General features: G+C 36.6%; 1 protein-coding gene across 1 annotated transcript in view; it reads right to left on the bottom strand.

The window, feature by feature from the left end:
• Window positions 1-859: 859 nt before the first annotated feature.
• MAP3K2 (mitogen-activated protein kinase kinase kinase 2) overlaps window positions 860-25,278 on the bottom strand; it is a 46,704-nt gene continuing 22,285 nt past the window's right edge. Inside the window, exons 6-17 of the mRNA XM_059475857.1 lie at window positions 23,673-23,786; window positions 22,971-23,070; window positions 21,945-22,075; window positions 19,858-19,937; window positions 17,931-17,998; window positions 16,071-16,166; window positions 13,289-13,495; window positions 12,410-12,558; window positions 11,242-11,373; window positions 9,946-10,075; window positions 8,682-8,859; window positions 860-6,972 (exon numbers count right to left, since the gene is read on the bottom strand). Coding sequence (XP_059331840.1) covers window positions 6,747-6,972; window positions 8,682-8,859; window positions 9,946-10,075; window positions 11,242-11,373; window positions 12,410-12,558; window positions 13,289-13,495; window positions 16,071-16,166; window positions 17,931-17,998; window positions 19,858-19,937; window positions 21,945-22,075; window positions 22,971-23,070; window positions 23,673-23,786 — 1,611 coding nt within the window. The 3' untranslated portion in view covers window positions 860-6,746. The remainder of the gene's footprint in view (window positions 6,973-8,681; window positions 8,860-9,945; window positions 10,076-11,241; window positions 11,374-12,409; window positions 12,559-13,288; window positions 13,496-16,070; window positions 16,167-17,930; window positions 17,999-19,857; window positions 19,938-21,944; window positions 22,076-22,970; window positions 23,071-23,672; window positions 23,787-25,278) is intronic.

The raw sequence follows: 25,278 nt of genomic DNA, 5'->3' as shown, positions 1-25,278 counted from the left end.
ATAATTAAATACTAATAAAAGAAATTGAAGTTGCGGAAAGTGCACCGTAAATAACAGTAAAAAAGCCAACGCGGAATTGAGATACGACAGTGACATTGCGCAGTGTTCTAAAGTACAGAATTCTTAAAAGAGAAATCACACTGTTGTCCCTACAGAGTGTTTTAATATATTTCTAAGTACAATTCGTGTCTGATTTTGGAAATACAAATACATTTCGAATGGTTAAAAACAAAAATTAAAAAAATATTTTGAACATCAGCCAGCTGAAAATATATTTATCTAGTAAATCATCTCTCAAAGCTTTTATATATTTAATTATTCTAACTAAACATAGTACCCTTAAAAAACAAGTTCATAAAAATGTAGAAATGAAATTGTGAAATAAGATTACTGGGATATATATACACACACACATTCAATGCATACACAGAATTACAAGGCGGGGTTGGTTGGTTGTTTTTAAGTTTGGAAGGTTGTTAGACAACGGAACTAGCAAGCAATGCCCAACTCCTGAGTTCCTCAACCATGGTAACCATAACCTAATTTTTAAATTGTTTTTATCTTTTTTTATACACAAGATATTCCATGTAAAGCAGCAACAGCAGTGCAGTTACTGGCAGCAACATCTCAAAAGTAATAAAAAACCCCATACATCCAGACAGTAGTACATTGCACACACACGTGATTCTCATACACCCATCGACAATTGGTCAGAGTATTAAATCAGTGTACAAATTAAATATTTCCAAAAATGTGCAAAAAAGTCAACGTTGATAGAAAAAAACACCTTTGTGTACATACATTACAAACTGTGCCCAGCATTCAACTGAGAGTAAAAACATTTACAGTGAGAAACTGATAGATTAAATAGAGAATTTAATGGCTACATAAAAATGTACATTAGATCAAGAGTAAATTTACAAATTTTTATTCATAGCTTCATGAAAACTAAAAGCCTACGTTCCAATTAATCTACGCCTCCTCCACATATTTACAGTGATACTCCATTATACAACCCCTGTGAGGTCTGAGATGACAGACACTATGCTTTAATAAACCATTCCAATTTTAGGGTGACACTACCTTCTTTTACTGGTATTAACAAGAAACAAACACTAGGGAACTGACAATCTAATGGCTGTTCAGAAAAGAAAATGCAATCCTTGTTTATATATCCACATTTTATAAACCTCTGGGGGAAAAGGATCATCTAGTTTTCAGGTAAAAAGCACAAAAAAGCTCTGATGTATTTCCTATGACTATCCACTTATGAGCTGGAGTATCCTTTTCCTTATTTCTCAAAAGAAGACCCTGACCTCCAATCCGTACCTGTGGACTCAACATAAGGGCTGACCCATGAGATACGCTTTTTTATGCCGTTTAATCCAGGTCTTCTCCCTTTCAAATAAGTTTCTGAAAACTAAGCCCTAGCCAAGATGTGACTGCTCTGAAACATGAGAAATATCATTTCCTCCACCCCATCTATCTCTCTACTCTGTATACAAATATATTGCTAGAGGAAACCCAAGGACTGCACCAGCAAACTGGGAGCTGCAGCATCCTGGGTTCAAGTGATGGGCTCCCTGGTCTAAAGCTGGACACCTTACTCAGGAGCTACCACCTATGCAGGACTTGAGCTTTGCCAGCTAGAAAGAAAAATAAATGGTGTGGGCCAAGTGGGGGATATCAAGTGAGAAAGGAGCTCCTTTGTTTCTGATCACAGATTTTGATTCAGAAACCTTGGCTTGATAGCAAACCTGTCTGACCCCTCAGTGCACATTAGCGGCTCCTCCTGAAGGCAGCACCCACACCCAAGTACCTGTGGGTGACATCTGGCTGTCACATAAAGAGGAATGACCACCTCCCAGAGCTTTGGAACATTCTCACTATGGTGTACAAAACAGATCAGGTCACAATTTTATCTTCACGGTGTTCCTGACATGTCCCAAGGCTCAAACCCAGCTACAGAAGTCACCAGGTTTTAGTCACCAAGCTTATGCAGTAATTTTAGAATGACAACAGTAAGATTAAATTAGAAAGAGCTTTTAAAAAGAAAACTCTTCATTTTAATACAAGCATGAGTTTTGCATATCAAACAGCAACTATAAACACCCACATGTCTGAAATATGGGCAGTGTCTATCACTTTTTACTAGTACCTGCTTTACTCAGTCAGCAACAGCTTACTGGTGGATACACACTATTTATAAGAGATATGAAACATCACTTTTGGCTATATGTATATGGGATAGAAAAGCTTTGGTAATTGTATGTGATTCACACTGCAGACTTGGCATTGCCACACAACAGCAAGTAACCAGCAGGAGGAAATGACACTGGCGGCAATACTTTCGCTTTTCCAGAAACACCATAGGGACTTACATTCAAGCACACACATTATATACTTCTCTATATGCGTGACACAGTCTGTCAAGATTAAAAAAGTAAGAAATTGGTTATAAATAACTGTAGATCTGACCAATTTTCTCAAGTCTCTGAAGCTGCAGTTAGACATAGCTCTATGCTGTCCAAAAGAATGGCTTGCTGTACTGCACTGTACCTATGGGTGCTACAAGGCTTTCAGTCAAGACAACAGCAGGGTTAGGATTATCCAAAAAGCACAAGAAAGAAATCTGTTTGTTTGCTTGAACAGATCAAATTCCTGTGCACTGAAAGTAAACAGCTTTTAATATAGTACCACACTTACAAATGTACCAACATTGCTTTCAAGCCCAGTATGAAACTCTGCTGCAGAGTCTGGTACCCAGAGCCAGGAAGCCAAATCCTGACAATCCAGTTACTTCTGTGCATGCAGACAAATCCTCTTTCTGGCATGTACACTGGTGTACAATATCCAGAATGCAAATACAAAATGTGTATTAGCACAGGAAGCCAAAAATCACTTTCAAGTTCTGAATTTAAATGTCTGCTGCAGATTGTAACTCCAGCACACTTTTCAATGCAGTTAGGCAAGCTCTGCTTTGGGCACTTTGAAAAAACCCAATCTCTAAGACTGCTTTGGTGACATGGAATTGTATGACAATTTCAATATGGTGTTCTAACATGAACCAAATTAAGGCATACAGAGAAAAAGGCACTAGCTAAAAAAAACCCCAAACATTTCATTTTGTTTTACTGAAAGGACTATTTAGCTACAATTCTAATTGGAAATCAAGTTAGAAGTTTTAATACTATATTTAAACTGTCAAGAAAAGAAGACTGTAGAGTTAACTATGCAATTATTAGATCCATAGGTTTATGAGTTCTTCCATGGATATTTCTATCCCCCAAATAAAAAATAAGCAATTTTCTTTAACACAACACAACTGAAACCTTGAGTCATGCTCTAACTGGGCTGTTAGATACACCATTAAAACCATACCACAGAAGTAGCTTTCCTCACTTAATATGTGCAACAGACAGAATACTAAAAATCATTAGATAAGTAAAACTTTTGAAAATACAAATACTCACCATGAATTTCAACCCTTATTTTTTGGGAGTACAGCTTCATCATGCTGTTTACAGAAAACCATCCCTGAAGCAGTATTGCTTTCACTGGAATTTTTTTATAATTGGATTCAATAATTAAGACCAATTCATGATTCTAAAATGCTGATGGCTTTTTAAGCGGGATACAAGAAGTTGTGAGTAGGGATCTTGGCTTTGCAATCCTCTCCCAATGGAGTTTAAAGCTTGAAACTCCATGCAACCTCACAAATTCTAGAATGAGGGGTCATTCACCATGACCCCACAATCCCCTGTAAGTGTTTAACAAACCCTGTATATAGGTTGTTTTACTACATTACCCCACTAGAGGTAAGTAATAGCCAACCTCTTGGTAAAAGTCTGATTTAGCTTCATAATTAGTTCTAGCTTAAAATATTTGTGTTAATAACCATCTGATTTACTGTAAGTTATTTAAGTCAATAGAGAAATTATCTTTAGGGTGCAAAAACTAGCTCAAGCCTAACCTTGGTTAAATTTATAAAATTTTACTAGAATCACTCAAACTGGAAAATGTCAACTTCATTTAAGAAGCACAGTCTTTACATTGACAGCTTTCTGACATGCTAAAGACATGATGAAAAATGCATTCTGAAAGTTGCTTTTTTTCCTGGCTCCAAAATGCTGACCGTTGTCATGACTGAATGCCATTTTTTTTTTTAGAAAAGGCACAAAAGCAGCAAACTTGATTGTTCAGTAATTAAAAATCACAACAAGGAAGTGATATTGCAATATACATGATCCAGCACTGTCTCACAGAAAGGTCACATTATAAGAAAACTAGATTCTGAAAATTTTCAAGCTTCAGAGAGTGCAGTTTCTCTTCAGAATAGTATATTTAAATGTTATGAATGCTACAGATAAACCTGGTTACATTTTCCCTTTAATGTCCTTTTTTGGTAATATAAAATTTCCTTACCTTTTCAGGAATCACTGACCACTATGAATTTTTATATACATTTTCACCTTGGTTTTGGTACCTTATTAGTCTGAAATTAATAATTTCAATTACATGATCTTGAAAATTACCTACATAAACTATTAGGTTCTGCATTAAACTTCCCATTCCTACTGTCACTAAAATTTGCTTATAAAGCAAAGGCCCCTTACAGCAGAGTACATACCAATTCTTCTTAAAGGCTGCTTCATAGCTTTTATCTAGTGACAGAGAAAAAAAAAAGTCAGTACAAGCTGCCTTTGCTTTCAGCCTTTAACACTCTTCCTGGTATGAAGTTCCTCCTGTGCTCAGGAAACTTTGCACAGTTGTGTACCCTGACCAAGAAAATTTTAAGTTGGGTAAAATACTCACATAAGCTGAAGAAATCACCACTCTCAGTTTCTGGAGAGATGGCCACAAAAAAGTCTTTCTTACTCCACCTACAGGTAAAGTGGTTAGGATAGATCCTTACTCCTGCTTATGCTCTGGTAAAACATATGGAATTCAGCAGAATAAATTCAGAAATCTCATATGTGAGTGACTGTGGGAATGGGTAAGCTTATGGTTCTGTCCCCATGCATTTTGTAAACCTGATAGTCCTCTAAAGATGCAGAACAGGTAGAGCCTTGTCAGACTGGACAAGGGTAACAGTACCAGCCTGCTCTGCCTTTAAAAAACAACAAAAGCAAGCAATGAATCATCCAAAACAGTAAACATTATTTCAGTTCTGTTGTCCAATAGTTTATTTCCAAATGCCCCTTTAAATTATCTATGTTCTGTTCTTCTACAAAAATATGAGAGTCTGATTTTTCTATTGTGAAAAGACAGTTATTCACTACACCTGATCAGTACCTGGGCTTCTCAGCTGAGAAGCATTATTTCAGATTTTTAATTCTTTTATTATGCTCTTTCAGAAATATAAAAAGTAATTCACGTACACTTTATGACAGCTGGAAATCTGACAAATACCAATCTGGATTATCAGGCTGGAATATTCACACTCATGTTATTTAATTGCTGGCTCTCTGTACTTTTGGCCTGTTCTTTGTACAATTTTCTGTGCTGTGCCTCCTTCTTCATAGGATTCATCAGTGCAACCTTATTAAAAATGTAACTGGAATCTTCGCTTTCTCAGTGACTCTTTCCTGATGTTAAGAGATGTTTGACTTTATTTCAGGAATTTGCAATGCATCCTAGACTGACCTGCATTACTAAACCAATTTTTTTTAGTGCAGAATGGGAAGAATTTTATATTATTCAGGCACTTGATGTTGACATACATTCCATCCTAGCGCCTCTCAACAGCTTTACAAATATTTCTTATAGCTCATTCTGAATCCAGTAACTCATATACTGCACAAGGATTAGTCATTCCCTTTCCCTTGCAGCCATTCATGGGACTGTGGAGGAGAATTGACCCTCAACATCAGTATTTTTTATCAGCTAAGATAACTGTCTCCCTCAAAGCTTATGCAACAGAGGTTCTCTTTGGCAGATAGAGCAGGAGGCATTCTCCTAACTATTTACATCCAATAGCTGACCCTTGTCTAGCATGGAAAATTTCCCCTTTGCAGTATAGTAGTTTCTAGGAGTCTGGGCCCATAATCTGTTCACCTGTAATTATTTTCATATTAAGATAATACAATAATTCTACACCAAAACCTCTAACTAGTACATCAGTTTTGAGCTCGTTTTTGTTATTTTCTTTTGGTCACATAGAAGTACCAGCTAGACATGCTGCTGCACAAAGAGTTCTAAGTTCTTCCAGCTTCATCAATTAACTCTCAGAACCACATGTTCCTGCTTAAACTGTACATTCCAGAAGCTGATTAAATGCTAAAATACAGTAAGAACTTAGAACTCTCTGCTGCAAGTACCTACAATATAGATAAGAATCACATAGAAGTAACCTTCTTGTCCATTAGCTGCATGTCTATTTTTCCCTGCACCCTGAGTCAGTCAGCGGTGTCAGAAAAAGTCACACAGTTCCTGACTGTCCAAGCATTTGTAATTTTTTTTCCTCTTTAAATAAGGAACAAATATGTACTAAAGTGCTTTATCTACATCAACCACATCAGTACATTATAGAAACAAAAAGTTCTAGTCCTGGTGGGAGGGGGGAAGAGAAGATTCTCATTTTAGATACAAATTTTAGATTGTTTACAATCTAAATGAAACAAAGATTCAAGAGAATATTCTCTCTCTTGTCTTTTTTTCTCCTTTTTCTTTGTAAAAAATAAAAAATAAAAGTGCAGTCAAATAGAAAATAAATGCAGTAGATGCAAGCTGAGTTGAGGCAGGTGTTAGTGATAGTGTGCAAACGTGTGTCTCAGCAGTTCATCTGCAAACGGTCGCAGCTTGGCCTCGATAAAAATCCGTTTCAAGAAATCCCGAGCGTGGTCGGAGACGTGAGGAGGGAGCTGGGGGTTGGTTGGCTGAGTGGCAATTTTAAAGATGGCAGCCATGGCTTCAAACTCTGCCCACGGGGGCTTCTCAGTGAGCATTTCTACCACTGTGCAACCTACGCTCCTGAAACAGAGGCAGAAGCGAAACAGCAGGTTACAACAGAGTCATGGCCTCCCAGGAAAACAGGAAACAGCAAAGAGGGACTAAAATATCACATATAAGCAGGGTCCACATAATACTACAGGGTAACTTCAGCATGAAACAGGCATTGGGACACACCAGCATGTACTGCTATACCTTTACCTCAGAGTTACACAAATGTCTCCACTTCATCACTTCCCTGGGCTGAAAGCTACTACCTCAATGAAGGGATAATTACATATTTATCCAGGCAATACTAACTGTCATAGGGCACTGCCAGCACCCAGTGCTCAGCAGGCCACGCACTCAGCATTGCACTTGGAAGCTTTCCTGCTCCTTGAGGCTGAACAGAAATGCAAAGCATCAGGAAAGCTCCATGCATGCCACGTGTGGTGACAGCTCATTAGAAATACACAAGTTATCACCAGTGAATTGTGTGAAACATAATATGGCAGCTGAAGAACAAAAGCCCTACTTTCAAGGTATCTTCTCTTTTAGTTAAGGATATTAAAAATATATTTAGATGGACAAACAAAATTTTAAGTTTCTAAACAATCTTTGTTCAGGAACAATTTTAAAGAATTTAGGAAGGCAAAAGGGCATATATAGGGCCAGAGAAACTTTGTTCCAGAAGTCCTTAAAGATCAGCATCTTTCAATAACAAGTGAACAATACTGCAAAATGGATAGGCTGGAATAATTTTCCAATTTTTCGAAAGTTTGAATGTTCTTCAAGATGTTTGCAAGAAGCTTTGTACTTAAATAGATGTATGTTGCACAATAAGGATTAACTGACTGACAGCTGTCTAACTTTGGTAGTTTTTATTAAGTTTTCACCAAGAAATACACAATAACCTTCATACCAATATTTGAAATTTGAACAAACGAACTGCTTGATATTATAAGGTGGACCTATTTTTCACTTATATCAGAGTAACCACCAAATAATCTGAAGTAGCCTAAAGTAATTTCCCTGAAATTGAAAGTACTGCCTTTGTTTGGATACAATGTAGTTCCTTTTTAAACACACAGTGTTACTACTCCAGCCTGTCTGCTGCTGCCGGCCCATTACTGTGTATTCACAGATCACCTGCAGTGCAAGGGGTCTCATTGCCAAAGTCATCAGTCCACTGGGCAGGAGCCATGTTAGACCGTGGCATATACAATGTTTCACTAACCTTCATTTTTGCAAATTACCTTTCCTCCTTAGTTCTTATGTATTTAATAATAACTTAAACCAAATCTTTTTTTTATACTCCCTTTTAAATCTGGCAAATTCACTCTGAAGTGTTCAATTTCTAGAGGAGTAGCATTTTATTTTATGCCTTGCATCAAAGGTATTTTGGTGTTGAAGTTTCATTACAACACATTGAACTGATGTTTCAAAGCTTCACACATTGCTTTCAGTCAGTACCTCTCCAGAACTAACAAACAGTTTGGTAATCCTAACTTCATGCAAGGTCAGTTGAAAGGATTCTCTTATGATGTTTAAACTGATGGGCTGAGAAACTGCCATGTGAAAAATTAAATTTCAGTGTTAAGACTCTCCAAAAATGACTGTCAGTGTTCATATTTGCCACCTTCTTCAGCTTAAATCCCAGGATGAAACACTGCAGCAGCTTCAGATAACAAACACCTACTCTCTATTGAAAATGAAATTACACTTTTCAGTGGAGAAGGGGTTTAACATACCAGATGTCTGCTTTTCTGCCATACCCTTCTCCACTAATAACTTCAGGACTCATCCAGTAGGGAGTCCCTGTGACAGACTTCATTCCTGTACCAGACAGACAGATGGTCTGCAGCCGTTTGCTGGCACCGAAGTCACCAAGCTTCACATTGCCTGCTGAGTCCCGCAGAATATTTGCTCCTGGAGGGAAGGGAACACAGCATTACCTTCACAAAAGACTCAAGGTTTTGGTGTGGTAAACAGTAAAAGAAGTTTGGATACAGTGGTACAATTCAACATCAACCTAGGATTTCAAGCCAGAGAATTTACTTTCTCTGCTCATTCCTACTAGTCTTCTGGAGTTCAGAAAATAATGAATTGCTCACACTGGTTTGCATCCAGGCCTTTTCCAGGAAGGGGCAGTCCCTTTGTAAAGCCCTCCTGACAAAATAAGGAATGTGCTACACATGGCAAATTAAAAGAAATGGGGAAACAATTTCCACACAACTGAAAATGTCTCCCATACTATTGTAAAGCAAAACCTCAAACTGTGTTATAGATTTATTCAAAACAGTTATCTGCACAAGATGTACAAATTGACTGTGATATCTCAACCTGCTTTGGAACAAAGCATTGTTGATACAAAGCAACAGAAAAATGGTAAAAGTATTATGGAATACAAGAGCATTGTGTTCAACACACCTATTCTGCACATCACCATCTCCCTACATATTCACAACTTGCTTATGCAACACTTGCAAGTCACCTGCACCTGTCTGCAAAAAGTAGATGTTACACCAGGCTTCCTAGCAGTAAAATGGAATACGTCTGATCAGGCAGGTGATCTCTGTCGGTCACTTCTTGTACCAGTGAAGTGCTGGTTAATTTCTATATAATTGATGAAACCAAACTCTGTAAATTTAAACTCTGAAGTCATGACACTTTTCTCTGCACAGTCTATTTCTGATGACATAATCCTCCAATATATTTAATGCTATTAATCAATTAATAGCAAAATAGTAAAATAAAATCAAAGGAATTTATCCTGCTTGTTTTACAGACGAAGACTGAAGAAACATTGCCAGAACTCTGCTAGGACATCATAAAGTTGCTTATTTTTCCTTCCCCAGGTTACAACAGTGACTAGACTAAAAGATAGAAAGCAATCACACTGATTTTAAGTCAGTATTTTGGTATTTCAAACATAATTGCATTTTAGTGCTTCACATAAGATTGGAAAAGGATCAGTAATAAAGAGCACTGAGCTGTGCACAGAACTCTCATTACCTTTAATATCTCGATGGACAATCATATTACTGTGCAAATAGTGAACTCCTTCCAGAATCTGCCGTGTGTATTTACGAGTCACGTTCTCTGTGAGCGCTCCGTATGATTTCAGTTGGTCTTTGATGGAACCCTATGGCACAGAAGCATAAAGCACTAACACTTCTAGAATTCAACTGAAATTCAATTACATTTATGCTTGAAACACAGACATTTAAAATTACAATTCTTCTTGATTTAACCTTAAAACTTGCAAGCAGCTGAATAGTTCCACTACAATGTACAGAAAGAGAACAGCCCCCTAAACAGCCTCCTGAAGTTTTTGATGGGTGACACTCAGGATGAACATAACACATGCCCTTTGGGTTAGCTTATACTCAGAAACAAACATTGTCAAGAAAATAACCACCATGTCCTACAGGGTGGTAAAAAATAATAGGTAAGCAAATCTTAGCTTAAAATAAGATTAAATCAAAACTTCTTCAAAAATAGTTTTGCAACTATTTTTGTATAACCTGTCTTTGTCACATGAAGTTACAAACTGCTAAGATTACTTCTGTCACTTCTCCAAATGTCAGAAGAATTCAAGACATCCCACAAAACAAGACCAAGAACTCAAAGAAATGAAGAAGCAAAAAAACCCCCACCACCACTTAGAAACCAAGGCCCAGACACTGCTTTTCCTCTCTAGGGTCTCATAGTAAGTAGACTGCTGTAACTATTCAGAAATACAGAGATACTCCAGAAATATAGAGCCTCTGTTTTTATAGGAGCACATTTTGTTTAGCTCTGCTGACACCACTTGGTGAGAAAATGAAACTCTACAGTTTTCTGACCTTATAATATTTCCTAACAAAGAAGAAGAACAGCAGTTCAGCATGTACTAGGTGCCACACAAGAAGCAAGCCCCAAAATTATTTTCTGAATGCACTTCTTCTCACCCCCATCTCAGCTAATCTTTGTATTCCAGAAATACTTGAAGTGTGGCAAAACAAAACAATAAAATTCAGGGAGATTTAAGAGTTTACTAATGATAATATTGCCTTTTCAAAGACATTGCCAGGCACCACTTACACCAAAACCAAACACAAAGAGCTTTTGTACAAACCACTGTAATTCTGAGAACTCAAGCAACCAATGGAGAAGACAGGAGGTTGCAAGCAGTTGTCAGTACCCATCTTTGGTGGTTTTGATTTGGCAGTTTGAAATATCTGTGTGCATTTATGCAAAGCTGAATGCTTGGGTGCTCATCACACTGCACACTATGGATGGCTGAAGTGGATGAGCTTTCTTTCTTACCCCAGGCATGTACTCCATGAATATTGAGAGTGTCCTTTCAGGTGCATCTCTCAAGAAGCCATAATATTGAACAATTCTTTCATGCAGCAGATTTTTCAGCAACTGAATCTCACACTCAAGTGCATTTACTTCCTGAAAGGACAAAACAGGACAGATTAACCATGCTTGATGTAGTAAAACTAAGATTTTGGATTTGAATTTTTTCAAGCAGAGCAGTGTGTACATATCAAAGTGTTATGCAAACTAAGTAACAAAATACGCCTACAGCTAATGTAAAGTTTTTGCATTTTATAACAAGAAAATATCAACGTTAAACTGAGGTAATTAAAAACAAGCAAAATTATGGCTTTTCTATACATTATCTTTGGGAAAGTTTTGCTAGTTTTTCATTGTTTCTCTTTTCTTAAAAGCTATATTTGTTTCAGAGCACAGCAGATATCAGTATGCTGATGAGGTCGGTGATTATTATGCAACATGCCATACACTTCCACTTGGGTAAAAAACCAAATAACAAAGCACAGAAAACCACCCCACATTTTAATCTTTGTGGTGGAATAATTAGCATTAATTCTTAACTTTTCCAGGATAATAGACTATACTTTAAAAATGCCTTTGATTAGCACTTGATATTGTAATAATGAAATGCACCAAAGGAAAACACTAACAGCTGGTGCTTTCTCTGGAGCCATCCAAAATACTAGAAATTTTGCAAACAGGAAGTAGGTAAGAATCTCAAACTGTCTTCATAGCCAAACCAAATTTCTTTTTGGCAAATTGTTTTCGTGAACACTTATATTAGTACAGCTTTTTCTGCTTATAAATGTAACTTCTTCCAATTCCTATTAATATAACTAATTATCTATTTCAGAGTACACTTCATAATAGATTGTTTGATTTTAGAGACCGAGGCGACACCAAATCAAATTATGCATCTTCACAGCATAAGGATCTGTCTGAAAATTTAAATGTGATGTAATATTAAAATCAGGTAAGCAGACTAATTTTCTATAGTACAAACAAAACAGAATTCCTAACAAGGACATTGTTTCCTATCACAACATGGTTTAAAACATGTTCATCCTGTTCAAGGAAAAGAAAGTGAGCCTGGTCTAGAACCCACCACCTTCAGCAGGAGCCTTTTCCAAGGTGTCTCTTTGGTGTCACTTACCTTGCTGGTTTCGGGGCTATCGGGATCAAACTGAACTTGTTTAACAGCCAGTTCTCGTCCAGTGTCAGCATCATAACACAGATACACTCTGCCAAAGGCACCTTGACCCAGCAGTTTACCAAGTCTCCAGTTAGTTGGAGCTCGTGGTGCTGAAAATATAAGTATGTTTTGGTTTTCAAATGAGCTTGTTATTCAGCTGATCGAGAAAAACTGGAATACACAGAAAATGATTTTTTAAAAGACTACTCTTTCAACAACAGAGACTGTGCATCCTAAACCTCACTATCTAAATTACCAAGATCAATAAAACTCCCTGTAAGATGGAAAACATGAGCTACTTAAACTTATTCACAAAATAAGTTGTGGTAGAACTAGACATCCTTAAAACAACTAGCAATAGCTAATTTGAAAAACAGAAAAAGAATGTTAAACAAACAGCTTTCTTTTTTAAAAAAAGAGAGAGGCATAATTACAAGGTATGAGCTACTGAAGTCATCACAAAGTATATTTGCTCCTGAAATTCTACCACAAGTCTGAAGCAGTACCACTAAAAATTTACAGTTTAACTGAAAACATGACCAAGATCTGCAAAAATAAATAGTAATTGCAACCTACAAAATCCTTCTCAGGTCCTAAAGTCTAAGAAATCACTTTTACAATGTTTTGTTATCACAGATGTAAATTCCAATTGAAAGTCTACATGGAGGTTGGTAAGGTAAGCAATGAAAATACTGATGAGCATAGTCCTGACCTTCGCTTATTAGAGAGACAAAAACATATTATTTAATGGCATGTGTTTGGATGGCATGCTAGGTTTTGACATGATATACCTGAAAAGTAAGAGTTTTACAGTGGGGTTCACCAAATGGCAGAACTTACAGCGGCTGGGTGGGCTGATGTCCATGACTGACAAGGTGGGATTGTCAATGTCACTGCCCCTCCTCCTCATGCGGTTATCCTCGTACTCCGGGGTGAAGACACTGCTCCCACTGCTGGTGCTCAGTGAGTGATCAGTGGGGCTGAAACTGACCGGGGATCGGAAGCTGTTGCCCTGAGTCCTTCTGGCTCTTGGAAAAGTTTTACGACCTTCAATGATAAACACAGAACACAAAAGTTACAGTACAAAAAGATACTGGAAAGAAATGTCTGCATGCAAATATTTTATGAGCTCTACATCGCCTCATTCAGATCTGCCACAGCAGAGGATAGCCACAATCATCACAAAGTTTACTGGACTACAATCATCATGAACTTTCCACCTGGAAGGAAACAAACATTCATCACAGATGTATCTAAGGACTAGACAGAATCAAAATTTTGTGTTTAAGAGATTAAAATTGGGACCAAATTCTGGAAGTTTTTGAAATATAATCAACATGCTTGGAAAATCTGGAGACCTATAAGAGGAGGAATGAAAACGCCATGCCTCTGCTTTTATTGCTCTATTAAATGTGCAAATACCAATTTTCTGATATTTAGGAGAATAAAATACACATTTACAATGCTGTAGGGCCAAGCCAGCCGCTTCCTTTTGTAAACTAGAAAGTACTTAATTCAGAGAAAGACTGACACCTGGAATCAAACAGGAAGACCACAAAAGTATTTTAAAAATCAAAACACAAGCAATGCAAAATTTGGAGATAGCTACAGCATCAGAATGAAAAAACAGAGCATTGATCTTCAACATGTTAATTACAACCAGATGACTAATACAATTTATGTTAATCTATTTAGATAACACAACTATTTTTAGAATAGCATCTCTTGATTAAGTTTCATTCTAGAGAACTCAGCAATAACTGAATGAGTCTCTGATTCATTAGGTACTACACCAGAGGAGGAGTTCTCAGAGGACTAAAGAAAGCAGATAAAATATCTCTGAAATAGTAGACTTAGCCTTATATACTAGTCTGGACAATTTAAATTCCAAGAAAGATATGCAAACAAGTTATTAAGCAGTTTTATTCACCATTGAAAAGATAAAAATGTGATAAACCAGTCATAATTGGTTTGTCTCATCTAGCTAATCCTATTTTCCCATTTCAATGGGACATTCTCACAAGCTAACTTATGAAGTGTTGCAGACCATCTTACTATGCAGATTATACTCAAGACAGATTCAGAGCAGTTATCAGTGATTTTTCATCAAAGGGGAAGATAAACTGCTGGGGATGTCCACTTAAATTATCTTCAGTTCATTGCCATGCACTATTTTAATTCATCATGTACATATGATGGAATTCAACACACTGAAATATTGCAGATGACATCATGTTAAGTGTGGCTGTAAGTCCATTTAGAGACAAAAATAAAAATTCACAGTGGAATTAGACGTTAGAGATGATTCAAAAATCAAGATGAAATTCAGTAAGGAAGCACAATATGCATACTTAAAGAGAAACCTAATGCAGAAACTACAAAATGTAAAGCAATTGGACGTCATGAAGAAAATGATATAATATAGAAAAATGTAACCCAAGACTGAAGAGCAGTCAGAGTGGTGACCAGAAAGTAGGGTCATTCTGCAACAAATTAATGTGACTGCTACATACCAAGTTCTGCTTATATTCTGTGTTATACATAAAGTGGCCATGAGAAAAGCCTCAGCTCGGGCAGAAGAAGAAAACAAAGGCGAGAAACCAGGCGTGTGTGCGTGTGTGTGTGTGTGTGTGTGTGCGTGTGTGTGTGTGATGTAGGGATATATAAGGGCAATGACTAATTCTTCACTGTGATAAAATAGACTAACTAGTTCTACTTCCATTTGCAGGAAAAATGTCTTGGGAGACAGAGAAAGTTAAGTTATAAGATCAGCTATCTTGGAAGTTGATAACATAAAGGAAATGCATGTCTTCTGTTCAAGTCAATTTAGAGTTTACTTGAAAGTCAGTGTGACAGATCATTGCCTCCTTAAATCTTGCTCTAGAGCAAGGAACTGGACTTTGCAGTGGCCAAGTCTGATATTTCTGTGATTTCTGTAACATAATTCCATTTATTGCTCTGCACATTCCACACCGCAAGTGAAGCCATCTGGTCTTGGGACACATTTCTTTGTAACTCTTCTCAACTAGTGCTCAACACACCCTGAAGTAGGAAAATCCTTCAGCTGCTCCTCTCTACTTCCTTTAGAAATTTAACACATGTTAAATTTATATCAACGGTATTACTGTCCTAACCAGTTTTGTGGACACATCAGCAGGTGCTGCCTTGCATTCCAACAATTTATTTCACCAACTAATTCTCAGTTTACATCACTGCTCTTAAATTTTATTTACTCTTTTAATCTAAGAAAATGTTAACAGGAACTCCACTGTATTTGAGATTTCTTAAAGCAAAACCAGACATTATAAACAGACATACCTACTTTAGCTAGAAAAGGGTCACAAAGGTCAAAAACTTATACTGTATGACTTGTGGGTGGCCAAAGATAGCAAACGTTTCCACAGTTGTGCATATGACTTAGAAATTCTGTAATCCATAACTTTACCAGAGATAAAACTGCTCAGAGGTTCTATCAATCATTAGAAGCTTAGCAAGTGAGTTTGGGGAAGAAATTTAGGCTTTCAATTTCATCAGTGTTTCCATTTAATTTCATTAAGATCTTAAAATTTTATCATGTTTTCCAATGAGAAAAACAGATTAATAAAACTGTTGCAGTGCTTACCATCGTTGTAGTCTTGTTGATGATATGAAATATGGTATCTTCTGGGATAAGTCCCCCCTTTTCCAAATTTCTCAAATATTGGGATATCATACTCTACTAGAAAATAAAATTATTCATTTCAAAATTTAAAATGTGACAAAAGCATGTTAAATTATTCACTTTGGTAATACAAACTTAAAATGGGCAAGCAGATCAGAGGATATGAAGGGCAGAAGCATCAGAGGAAAAAGAGTTATAGAACAAAATTACACAAGTCACAAGTACTAACAGGACTTCAGTCAAAAGTCCCAAAGGATCAAGAATTCAACAGCTCAAGTGGTTTGTAACCTCTTGCTTAAAAGAATGTTGGAGGACTGCAGTATGCCTGATTACTCCAGTTTTAAAAATACTTTATAGAGGAGAAACTATTCCAAAGAATATAATTTAAAGTTGTATAAATATGAAAAACTGGTGAATGAGTCAACACAGCTTGAATTACTAAAACACATCCAAAAGATCCTCTTTTAAAAGTTATTGAGGGGGAAAAGTATAAGGTAAGGGAAAAAGTCCCTCAGTGCATAAATAATTGGTTACATGGCAAGTACATAAGAAAGGGGGAAACAGTCAATAGTCCATAAGAATCTAAAACTCATGCAGTTTAATTATCCATGAATTCTCTGTACAGAACAAGGAACAGGGAGGTGACAAAATCACTTTGAGAAATAAAACCAAGAGAATAATTAGAGAAAGCCTTTAAGAGGCTACGTGACTGGATAATAAAGCTGCAGATGAAATTCAGTGTAGGCTTCTGTAAAGGTTTGTGATACAGACTTCCAAAAAAGCAGCACCAGAACTCTTTTTATTAGCTAAGAAGAAAATTAAATGCTGTAAGATATACTGAACAAAGTTTTGGTCCACTTAATTTCAAAGATTTTAGTAAAACTGGAAAATATTCAGAAGTACAGAGATGATCAAAGATACAAACTGTTCCTCCATAAGGAATGTAGGTCCCTATATACTAGAAAAGCAAAAGCTCAAAGGGAGCAAAGAGATCCATCAAAAAACCAAACCAAACAAAAAAAAATCCACTGGAAAAACAGTAACAGGAAAAAAACAAAAAAAAAAAAAAACAAAAAACCAAGCCTTAAAAAAAGTTACAAAGCACATACTTCTTCAGAAACACAATAAATCGCACAACTTTCTGTTGCAACCTACAGCTGATGCTGAGAAAGTTTATATAACTTGAAATAGGGACAAGAAAAATTTGTGGAAGGAAAAAGAAAATCTATCAAATCACAGAACATCTTGCATTTACAGAACCCTTGAGCAACACATGACTAGGAATATATTCTGAGAGAGGAACATTACACACCCCTCTGCAGAAGCCCAGTACTGGTGGTGGCAGGAGGAAAGACTATACCAGATTGACATTTTTTTCTGCTTCTGTTACACTTCAAATCATGAAAATAAATATTGAATATGGAATTAATGATTGCTGTCTATCCCACTATTAACATACTAAAACATGGAATGGGGAAAATCCCAACAAATCCCAATAAAAACTTAGAGATAGATATTACAGTCCAATTTAACTAAGTGTGCATGCCCCTATGCACTGCATATGTGCTCTTCTTACAGAAGCAGATAGTTATACTACACCCACTAGGAGTGATATCACACACAATAATCTAGAAGAAACATGAAATTTCTTGTATTTTCAAAGTATCTTTCACTGTGTGCATTTGGTGTTGCTTTGCTTTCTTCTACCATATTGTTTGTGTAATACAATACTTCTCCAGTGTGAACATCCCTTCTAAGTCCTACTATTTGCAAGAGGAGCAGTTCTGGAAAGCTAGTGTGTCTCCCGTGATTTTTGCCTACCTGAGAATTCCTGATGATTATCTGGATAGCTCTGTGCTCTTGGCATCCGAGACTTGGGATAGTTGTCCCTGGAAGTGTAAAAATACACAGAATCTAAAATCTGCTGTTAAACCACACTTAAGCTTACTGTCCTCTTACTGATGAAAAGCCACTGCTATACAGATTGCTGCAGAATGGAACTCAATTCTGAAACTCAATTCTAGTAGGCAACTGTAACAGTTAAGGATCAGCAACAATGGAGAAGCTTGCTCACTGAGCTCAATGTAGGTAAGAAAGCAACAGACTCTGTTAATGAGCAATGATATTAGTAAAAACATGAATTATCACAAGTACAGCCACAAAGGAACACTGTTATGTTTAACACCTTTATGACTAAACACAAAGGTTTACAGACTGGCAAAATGGGTTATACAGTCTACAAAAACTCTTGAGGAAATTTAACCAAAGAAATGTAGAACCTTTTAATGAGAAAAAACATTTCCTCTTCTCTCCATGAAAGTCATAGGATTAAGAGAGTGATTTTATTGAGTTACAGAATGATGAAGAATTTTTTGGTTCTTACATGATCACATTGTTTCTTACCTACAGTTGGTATGTAACTCCCAGCCACAAAAAGGAATGGATGGGATTGCCAGTCAGAGCAATCGATAACAGTTTATTTCCATAAACATACCAAAACAGTGTCCTCCTTTTTCTGGTAAGAATTTCTCTAATGGGTAACAGAAGCTAAATGGAGACACAAAACCTACATCTTTGTAGGAAATATTTAAATGAAAAAAAAAAAAAAAGGAAAACAAACTAAGTAGAGGTGACAAATTAAGTAAATAAAAACAACCAAAAAGAGTTTTGAAGAAGAAATGAGTTGCTTTAAGTTTGCTTTGTTTCCCCTTCTTTCACTCACTCCTACTCCACAAACCCCTTAAATTTGGCAATTAGATAAAATTTCTTTTCTATGGGGCTGTGTACGTACAACCTACCACACTAAAACACAAAATATCTTTCATGTCTACTGTCTTCCTTGTGAAATGCAGACTTATTAAACACAAAATTGTATTTGTTAGACCAAATCTACTTGTGTCCTCAAACCACATATTCTCAAATGAAATAGTACTACTGAATAATACAGCTCTGATTAACTGCCACAGGCAGTGACCTCCAACTCTTCACCTTTCCACCAGTTAAATAAAAAATTTTATTAGCAGTTTTATTACTTTTGCAGCTTGAAATAAAAAAAGAGCAAATCTGCACATTAAACCCAAGGTTATTTGCCTGACCACCATAAACCAAACAGGAATTTGTTTTACTTGACTTGGCTGGTGGACAGTGACCCCTCCAAACACAGGGGTCTTCTCAGAGATCAATCCAAAAAGACCCCCCACAGCACACACTGCCTCTTGCTGACTGGTGGGCGTTAACAAAGAAAAATCAGCTGAAAGTTGGCAAGAGGAACAAAGGGAGAGGAACAGGCAGTAAGTGCAAAGGAAAGGAAGGGACTCTCTGTTGCAGCCAGTAAATGACTCTACCATCTTCCTGAACTGGGTACCCCCTGCTTTAGCAAAGAAAAGCCTACTTCATATGGCAGTGCCTAAGAACTGTAAATTTAATGCAGCGGCTCACTGCCAGGGTATATACACCACCCATGTGAAAGACCTAGCAACATTTAGTAAAAATCTTCAGTATATTTTCATAGGACCTTAAATCTAAATTTTTGTGGTTTAAATTATTGAAAAAAAGAAAAAAGCACCACAGTATTTTCCATGTATTAGTAAGCAATTAAGTTTCAATAAGCTTTTATAAACATTCTATAACTTACAAGGGAATTTCTGGAAGAAGCACTGTCACTTGAAAGGAGTTGTATTTTACAACTGAGACATTATGCAATCTAATAAAGATAAATAATTAAATAATGAATGTAAATAATTTTTACCCATCTAATGGGCTGTCAAGTGAGGGACAGCTTCCTGAGCCAGAGTTTTCAGGACTGCTCAAAGACAATGGATCCAGCATCTAATAAAAAATAAACAGAGGAAGATCAATGAAGTTCAAGGTTTTTTTCCACATTATTTTTCTAAATAGCTAAGGGGGTTGCTATAATACAGCTAATAAGAAACAAATCGAAATCACATATGAACTGGTAAAAACAGAATGGAAAGCTCATCTGTTGACTTGAAATGAGCTCCTTCCTAAAATGAAGTTTGTTTTGATATATTGTATAACATCTATTGTTTTCAATGAATTGGACAGCAGTCCTTTGCTGTAAATTAAGCAGTTACCCCTCCAATTTTTATGGTCTGTGCTGCATCTTAAAGGTCCTGGGTACCTACTTTGCCATACACCAATTAAGGACTTATTAAAGAAACAGTGTCCCGAAAGTGAGTTTGCAGAGTGCAAACTCTTAAATGAACTCTGTACTGGGAAGGACAACACTTACCACAGGTTCAGCATTTTTATTCCTCTTATCTCATGCAGAACAATATTGAATACCTCTCTATCCAACCCCTCATCTCTTACAGAAAGTGTGGGGTCTGCTGTCAGAGTGCCAATAGCTGTGCTCAGGCAGATCAACAGCAGAGCAGAGCAAAACCCTCCATTCCCTAATTCCCTTCTTGTCTTTGTTGGGCAGACTGTGACAGATAAGGGCAGCATGGCCAACACTTGCCAAGGTGATGTGGCAATGTAGGTGGGGGGAGCAAACAGAATTTGTTAGCCCACCACACCAAACTGGCCCTTGAGGCTGCTTAGGTTGAACTAACCTGGCTTCTTATGAAAGTAAAATTCATTGATTTAAACCTGCTGACAGCTCACACAGCAATACCTCTATGACAGGTTATATATTTCTGGAATAATTAGGAGTGAATGGACATCCCAGGCTTCAGGGACCATCTGTCTGTCTGACCAGACAGTGACCAGAAATTACTTTACCCCCACGAAAAGTAACTATTTCCCTGGAATGAGCCCAGACTTGGGCTGGATCTGACCACATGGCTATGATAATGAATAGCCCTGGTCTGGAAAGTAGGAGATGCAGTCCCTATTCTCAGCTCGGTCATTAAAATTGTGCAACAAATTGCACTATCCCCTTGCCTTTATTCTATTATCTGTCTCTCATTTAGTCAGCTCATAAAAACTGTTGCCTCTTGCCTTTTGTAAATACACTGCCAATGTCAACAACAACTTGAACTGATTTGTGTATGCAGCATTATTTTTCTTTCCTCCTTGAAATATCTCTTTCTCCATTGCCAATTCTGTGAGCAGTTACATTCCTGCTCCTTTTCCTGCTGTTTTGAAAGGCAATTTTTTATACTGAGTAGAGAGCAGGATTTTTATTTTGCTAACTGTGCCGACATCCGACATCAATGCAGGTGAGTAAGAAGGAAAAAAACCAAAATACATTTGTGATCTTTACACACCAAAAAAGTGAATTTGGGAAGTCTTTCACAGCTTATTTATGCCAGGCCTACAGCCATCCCCTTGCCTCTATCCCAACACAGTACCTACCACACAGAATATCCTGAGTTGGAAAGAGCCCACAAGGATCATTGAGTCCAACTCTTAAGTATCAACTGAGTCCAAATAATTCTGACAAACCCTTTCTCAAAATCTCCTTTTAATTACCTGGAAAAGTTGTAAAGCTGGTCCTGCTTACGTATCACTCTCAGTAAAATAAAGGGGCTTGTGTTTTCTAATGTTTTCCGCTGGCATCTCTGCTGTTACTTGCATCTACCACTATCTAACTCAACTATCATGGCAATTAAGAACATTATCTTTCTCCTTGTAACAGCATATTTTAAAAATTGAAGAGACAGAGTAAAAAAAAATAACCAGGTTCTGCAAGACTAAACAGCACTACCTTGACATAAACAACCTTATGTCAAGGTTGAAACCAATCAAATTTTACCGAGTTATCATCAATTTTTTGCTGTTCCTTCTAAAAATTCCATATCCTTCTTGAACAACAGCATTTCATAAATAAACTTAGCAAGAAACTTTAATTTCAATATTCACAGAACATACCTGATCCATACTTTCTGGAATGAATTCACCCTCACTGTTGATACTGGTGAAGGATCCATTTCGAGCCACCTGATGCAGCTCATCTGGAATGTATCCTGGGGGAGGTGAACTCCTGTCACGAGTATTAGAACCTTTTGAAAGAATAGGGCCAGTCAGAATCTCCACTAATCCAGAATTCAAGGCTTTACTGAAATGCTTCATAGGCACTGAACCTGCCTGCATCACTTCTTGCTTTAGGAATCCCCCAAATGCCTGTGCAACACAAGACTTAAGAACAGCATTTAAAATCTACAATCCAGAAATTACGAAAAATTTGGGGCAGAGTTGCCGCAATGACATTAAAGAGAATTTTCGTTATACAGGAACAGAAATGTAATTTGCCCATACACCTAGCTGAGTAAATTCCTTGTTTTGACCAAAACCAAAATCCAAACCATCTACCCATGTCACCTAATCCTTTCCAGCTCTTGAGAATTTCAGTTTTTCTTTGTTGAATATTAAGTCTGTAAGAACATAAATACATACATTCATAACAAATGCATAATAATATAAATAAATTGTCTGGAAAATAATTAATTAAGCTCTCTAGTTTCATAATTAAATTTGGAAGTTAACATCACCCAACTTTCAAATATGAATAAGTGAAGAGGTTACATCAATCCCAAAATCAGTATGTTAAACAAATGCTCACACAGTAAAAAACTATGGGGGTCCTAAGCAAGCAAATACATCGTCATATAAGCAGATTTTTCAGTAGCTCATTCCTCTATCAAAAACATCAGTTTTTTAAGTTACCCTGAAATAACTCTATATACACTTACTTGTGGGGTTTTTTTGATAACATTCTGTATTATATATATTAAAAACCCTTTTGTCTTAATATTCAAAATCTACTCCCCCAAAGGCAAATTCTGTAGCAGTCATTGATGAGTAGAAGAGACAGTCTTTGTTGAGAGCAAAATTTTCATGAAGAGTAAAAGACAAAAGACGTTTTTACAATTAAAGGTATTGAAATGTGCAGCTTACCTATTACAGAGAGTCGCCTTTTTCTGTCTGTCACACCAAACACTGTATTATCTAAATCTTCCAGTGAGGGCAAGGGTTCCACATTATTTACACTGGGTGACTGAAAATGCATAAGTATTACAACCTGCAGTTATTACTTTACATTCCTGACAATGAAAATACTTTTTAAGCGTTACAGCCTTTGTGCAGTACATTCCATTTTTTAAGCAGTCAAAAAAGCAGCTTGCCAATTTACATCACAATTCATCTCTTTTTGTAGCTCATTCACAGTCTTTAAAATTCATTTTCAATATGTGCCAGTATACAAATCCTATGAATATCAATGCCATGATTTGTTAGATAATACCAAAATATCTCAGCATTTAGTCTATAGACTACTAGTCTTTGCTACAACAAATATTGAATTTCCCACATATGACTTAAAGAACAGTTTCAAATAACTACCATTACTTAAATTCTCTCTGTTTGTTTTGTATCATTCTACTAAGGTTCACTTTTCTACACCTGTAAGGTTGGCAAACAAAAAGACAGGAACAAGATCTAGGAAAGACTTAAAACTGAGTCAGTATAAAATGCTTAAAGTGAAATGAAGAAGCAATTAGTATTATATTCAATTGGGAAAATGCCATATTAAAGAAAAGATACAAATTATATTTCATTATGAAAACTGAGGAAAAAGGCCTTTAGCACATCTGCTCATACCTGTGTATTTCCATGTATTACAAGCAGTATCTTGAGACTCTTCATATGTACACTACGGTCAAGTAGTTCAACAGCTTTGTCCAGGTCATCCTGTGTGGTTAATGGAATTACAAGCTACAAAACAAGGGGCAGGGAGAAAAAATGTCTTAAACAGGACACAAGAAAGAAATTATGAATTCAAGTGCAGAGAAACAAACAGAATGTTTCCTTTCATAACAAACAACTTGAAAATAAACCTTATTAAATGATCCCTTAAGTATTAAAAACTCAACCTTAACTCTTCCTTCAGATTCCTCTACTAAGCAGAACAAGTCTTCACAAGAAGCAACCATTCTGCATATATAGAACTTAAATATCCAGAAGTTTCACCAAAACAGGTACAAGTGGGTCAATGCCTAAATGAACAAAAGTCTGTAAGATAAATATAAGTCCTATTTCATAGAGTATAAAGCAGATTTTTCTATCTCAAATGTTACTAATACACTTGTTTAAAGTTTCATCACTAAAAGAATTTGTCCACTGAAAACCAGCATTTGTTAAGAAGATATGATTCATGTGCAACAACTCTAGTCCTCACTAGAATCCTACTTGGATCTAATTAACTAGAATTAACTTGGCAGACAGGTATCTTTAGAACAGAAAATTATGCCATTAACATGCAGTTGAGATCTGAATTCTGTAACAATGAAAATTTGGCTTGTGTTTCAGGAGTGTAAATTACAGCTTTGGCTGTAACAAAGTAACAAAGGAAAAACAATACAGATTTTTAAATCTATTCTACTTTTAAACAGCCTCAGTCAATGATGTTTAAATACAGTACTTTTACATAAAAAGAGATGGAATTGAAGGGGAAGATCTTGATAAAATGAAAAGTATGCTTATTTGTTAAATTCCATTTTCAATACTAGTGACACATTATTACCATCACATTTCTGAAAGGTGATGGGATGACTTGCTAACTAGAGCAGAAGGTAAGAAGCAGAAAACCTATGCAAATGCCTAAAAATCTACTGGTGGAAGGACCTGAGGCCAAAGCATTATGAAGGGCCATTTCACCTGACCTTCCTAACATCCAAAAACCTTCTGTTGGAATTCTTCATTTTGAGGATCAGTTTCACAGAAGTGTCTGGTAATGCAATGAGTAACTAACAAAGAGCAATCACTGGCATTTTCTTCTGCAGAGATGCAGGGTACATACAGCAGTTAAACTGAGCTTAAGCAAGCAGATGAATAAGCCTCCATGCACTTTGCTGACTCAAGGCAAAAGCCAGATGTAACCCCTAAGAACGGATCCTGCATCTGTAAATACATTTGCTATTAATAATTCTATCCCTACTTCTAAAGGAAAGCCAGAAGTAATATTGATCAGGCAAAAGTGGCTTGACAGCGCTGGCCCTGTTACCAAGAAATCTTTGGCAACCAGACACTTCAGAGAAGCAACAGTTAAGCCCAGTTCTCCAATCTACACATTATCTAAATGCAGCATTCCAGCAATTACCTAACAAGAATAATCCTTAAAGAAAATTACCTACAAGGAAGGATAAGAGCTGTTTCAAATTTACAAACATGCCAAAGCTCAAAGAAGTAAATTTCCCATGATCACACA

This window comes from Ammospiza nelsoni, chromosome 7, assembly GCF_027579445.1.
Source record: "Ammospiza nelsoni isolate bAmmNel1 chromosome 7, bAmmNel1.pri, whole genome shotgun sequence".
NCBI classification, from domain to species: domain Eukaryota; kingdom Metazoa; phylum Chordata; class Aves; order Passeriformes; family Passerellidae; genus Ammospiza; species Ammospiza nelsoni.
Note: the sequence above shows the minus strand (reverse complement) of the source record. Positions and strands in the feature narration are given on the sequence as shown.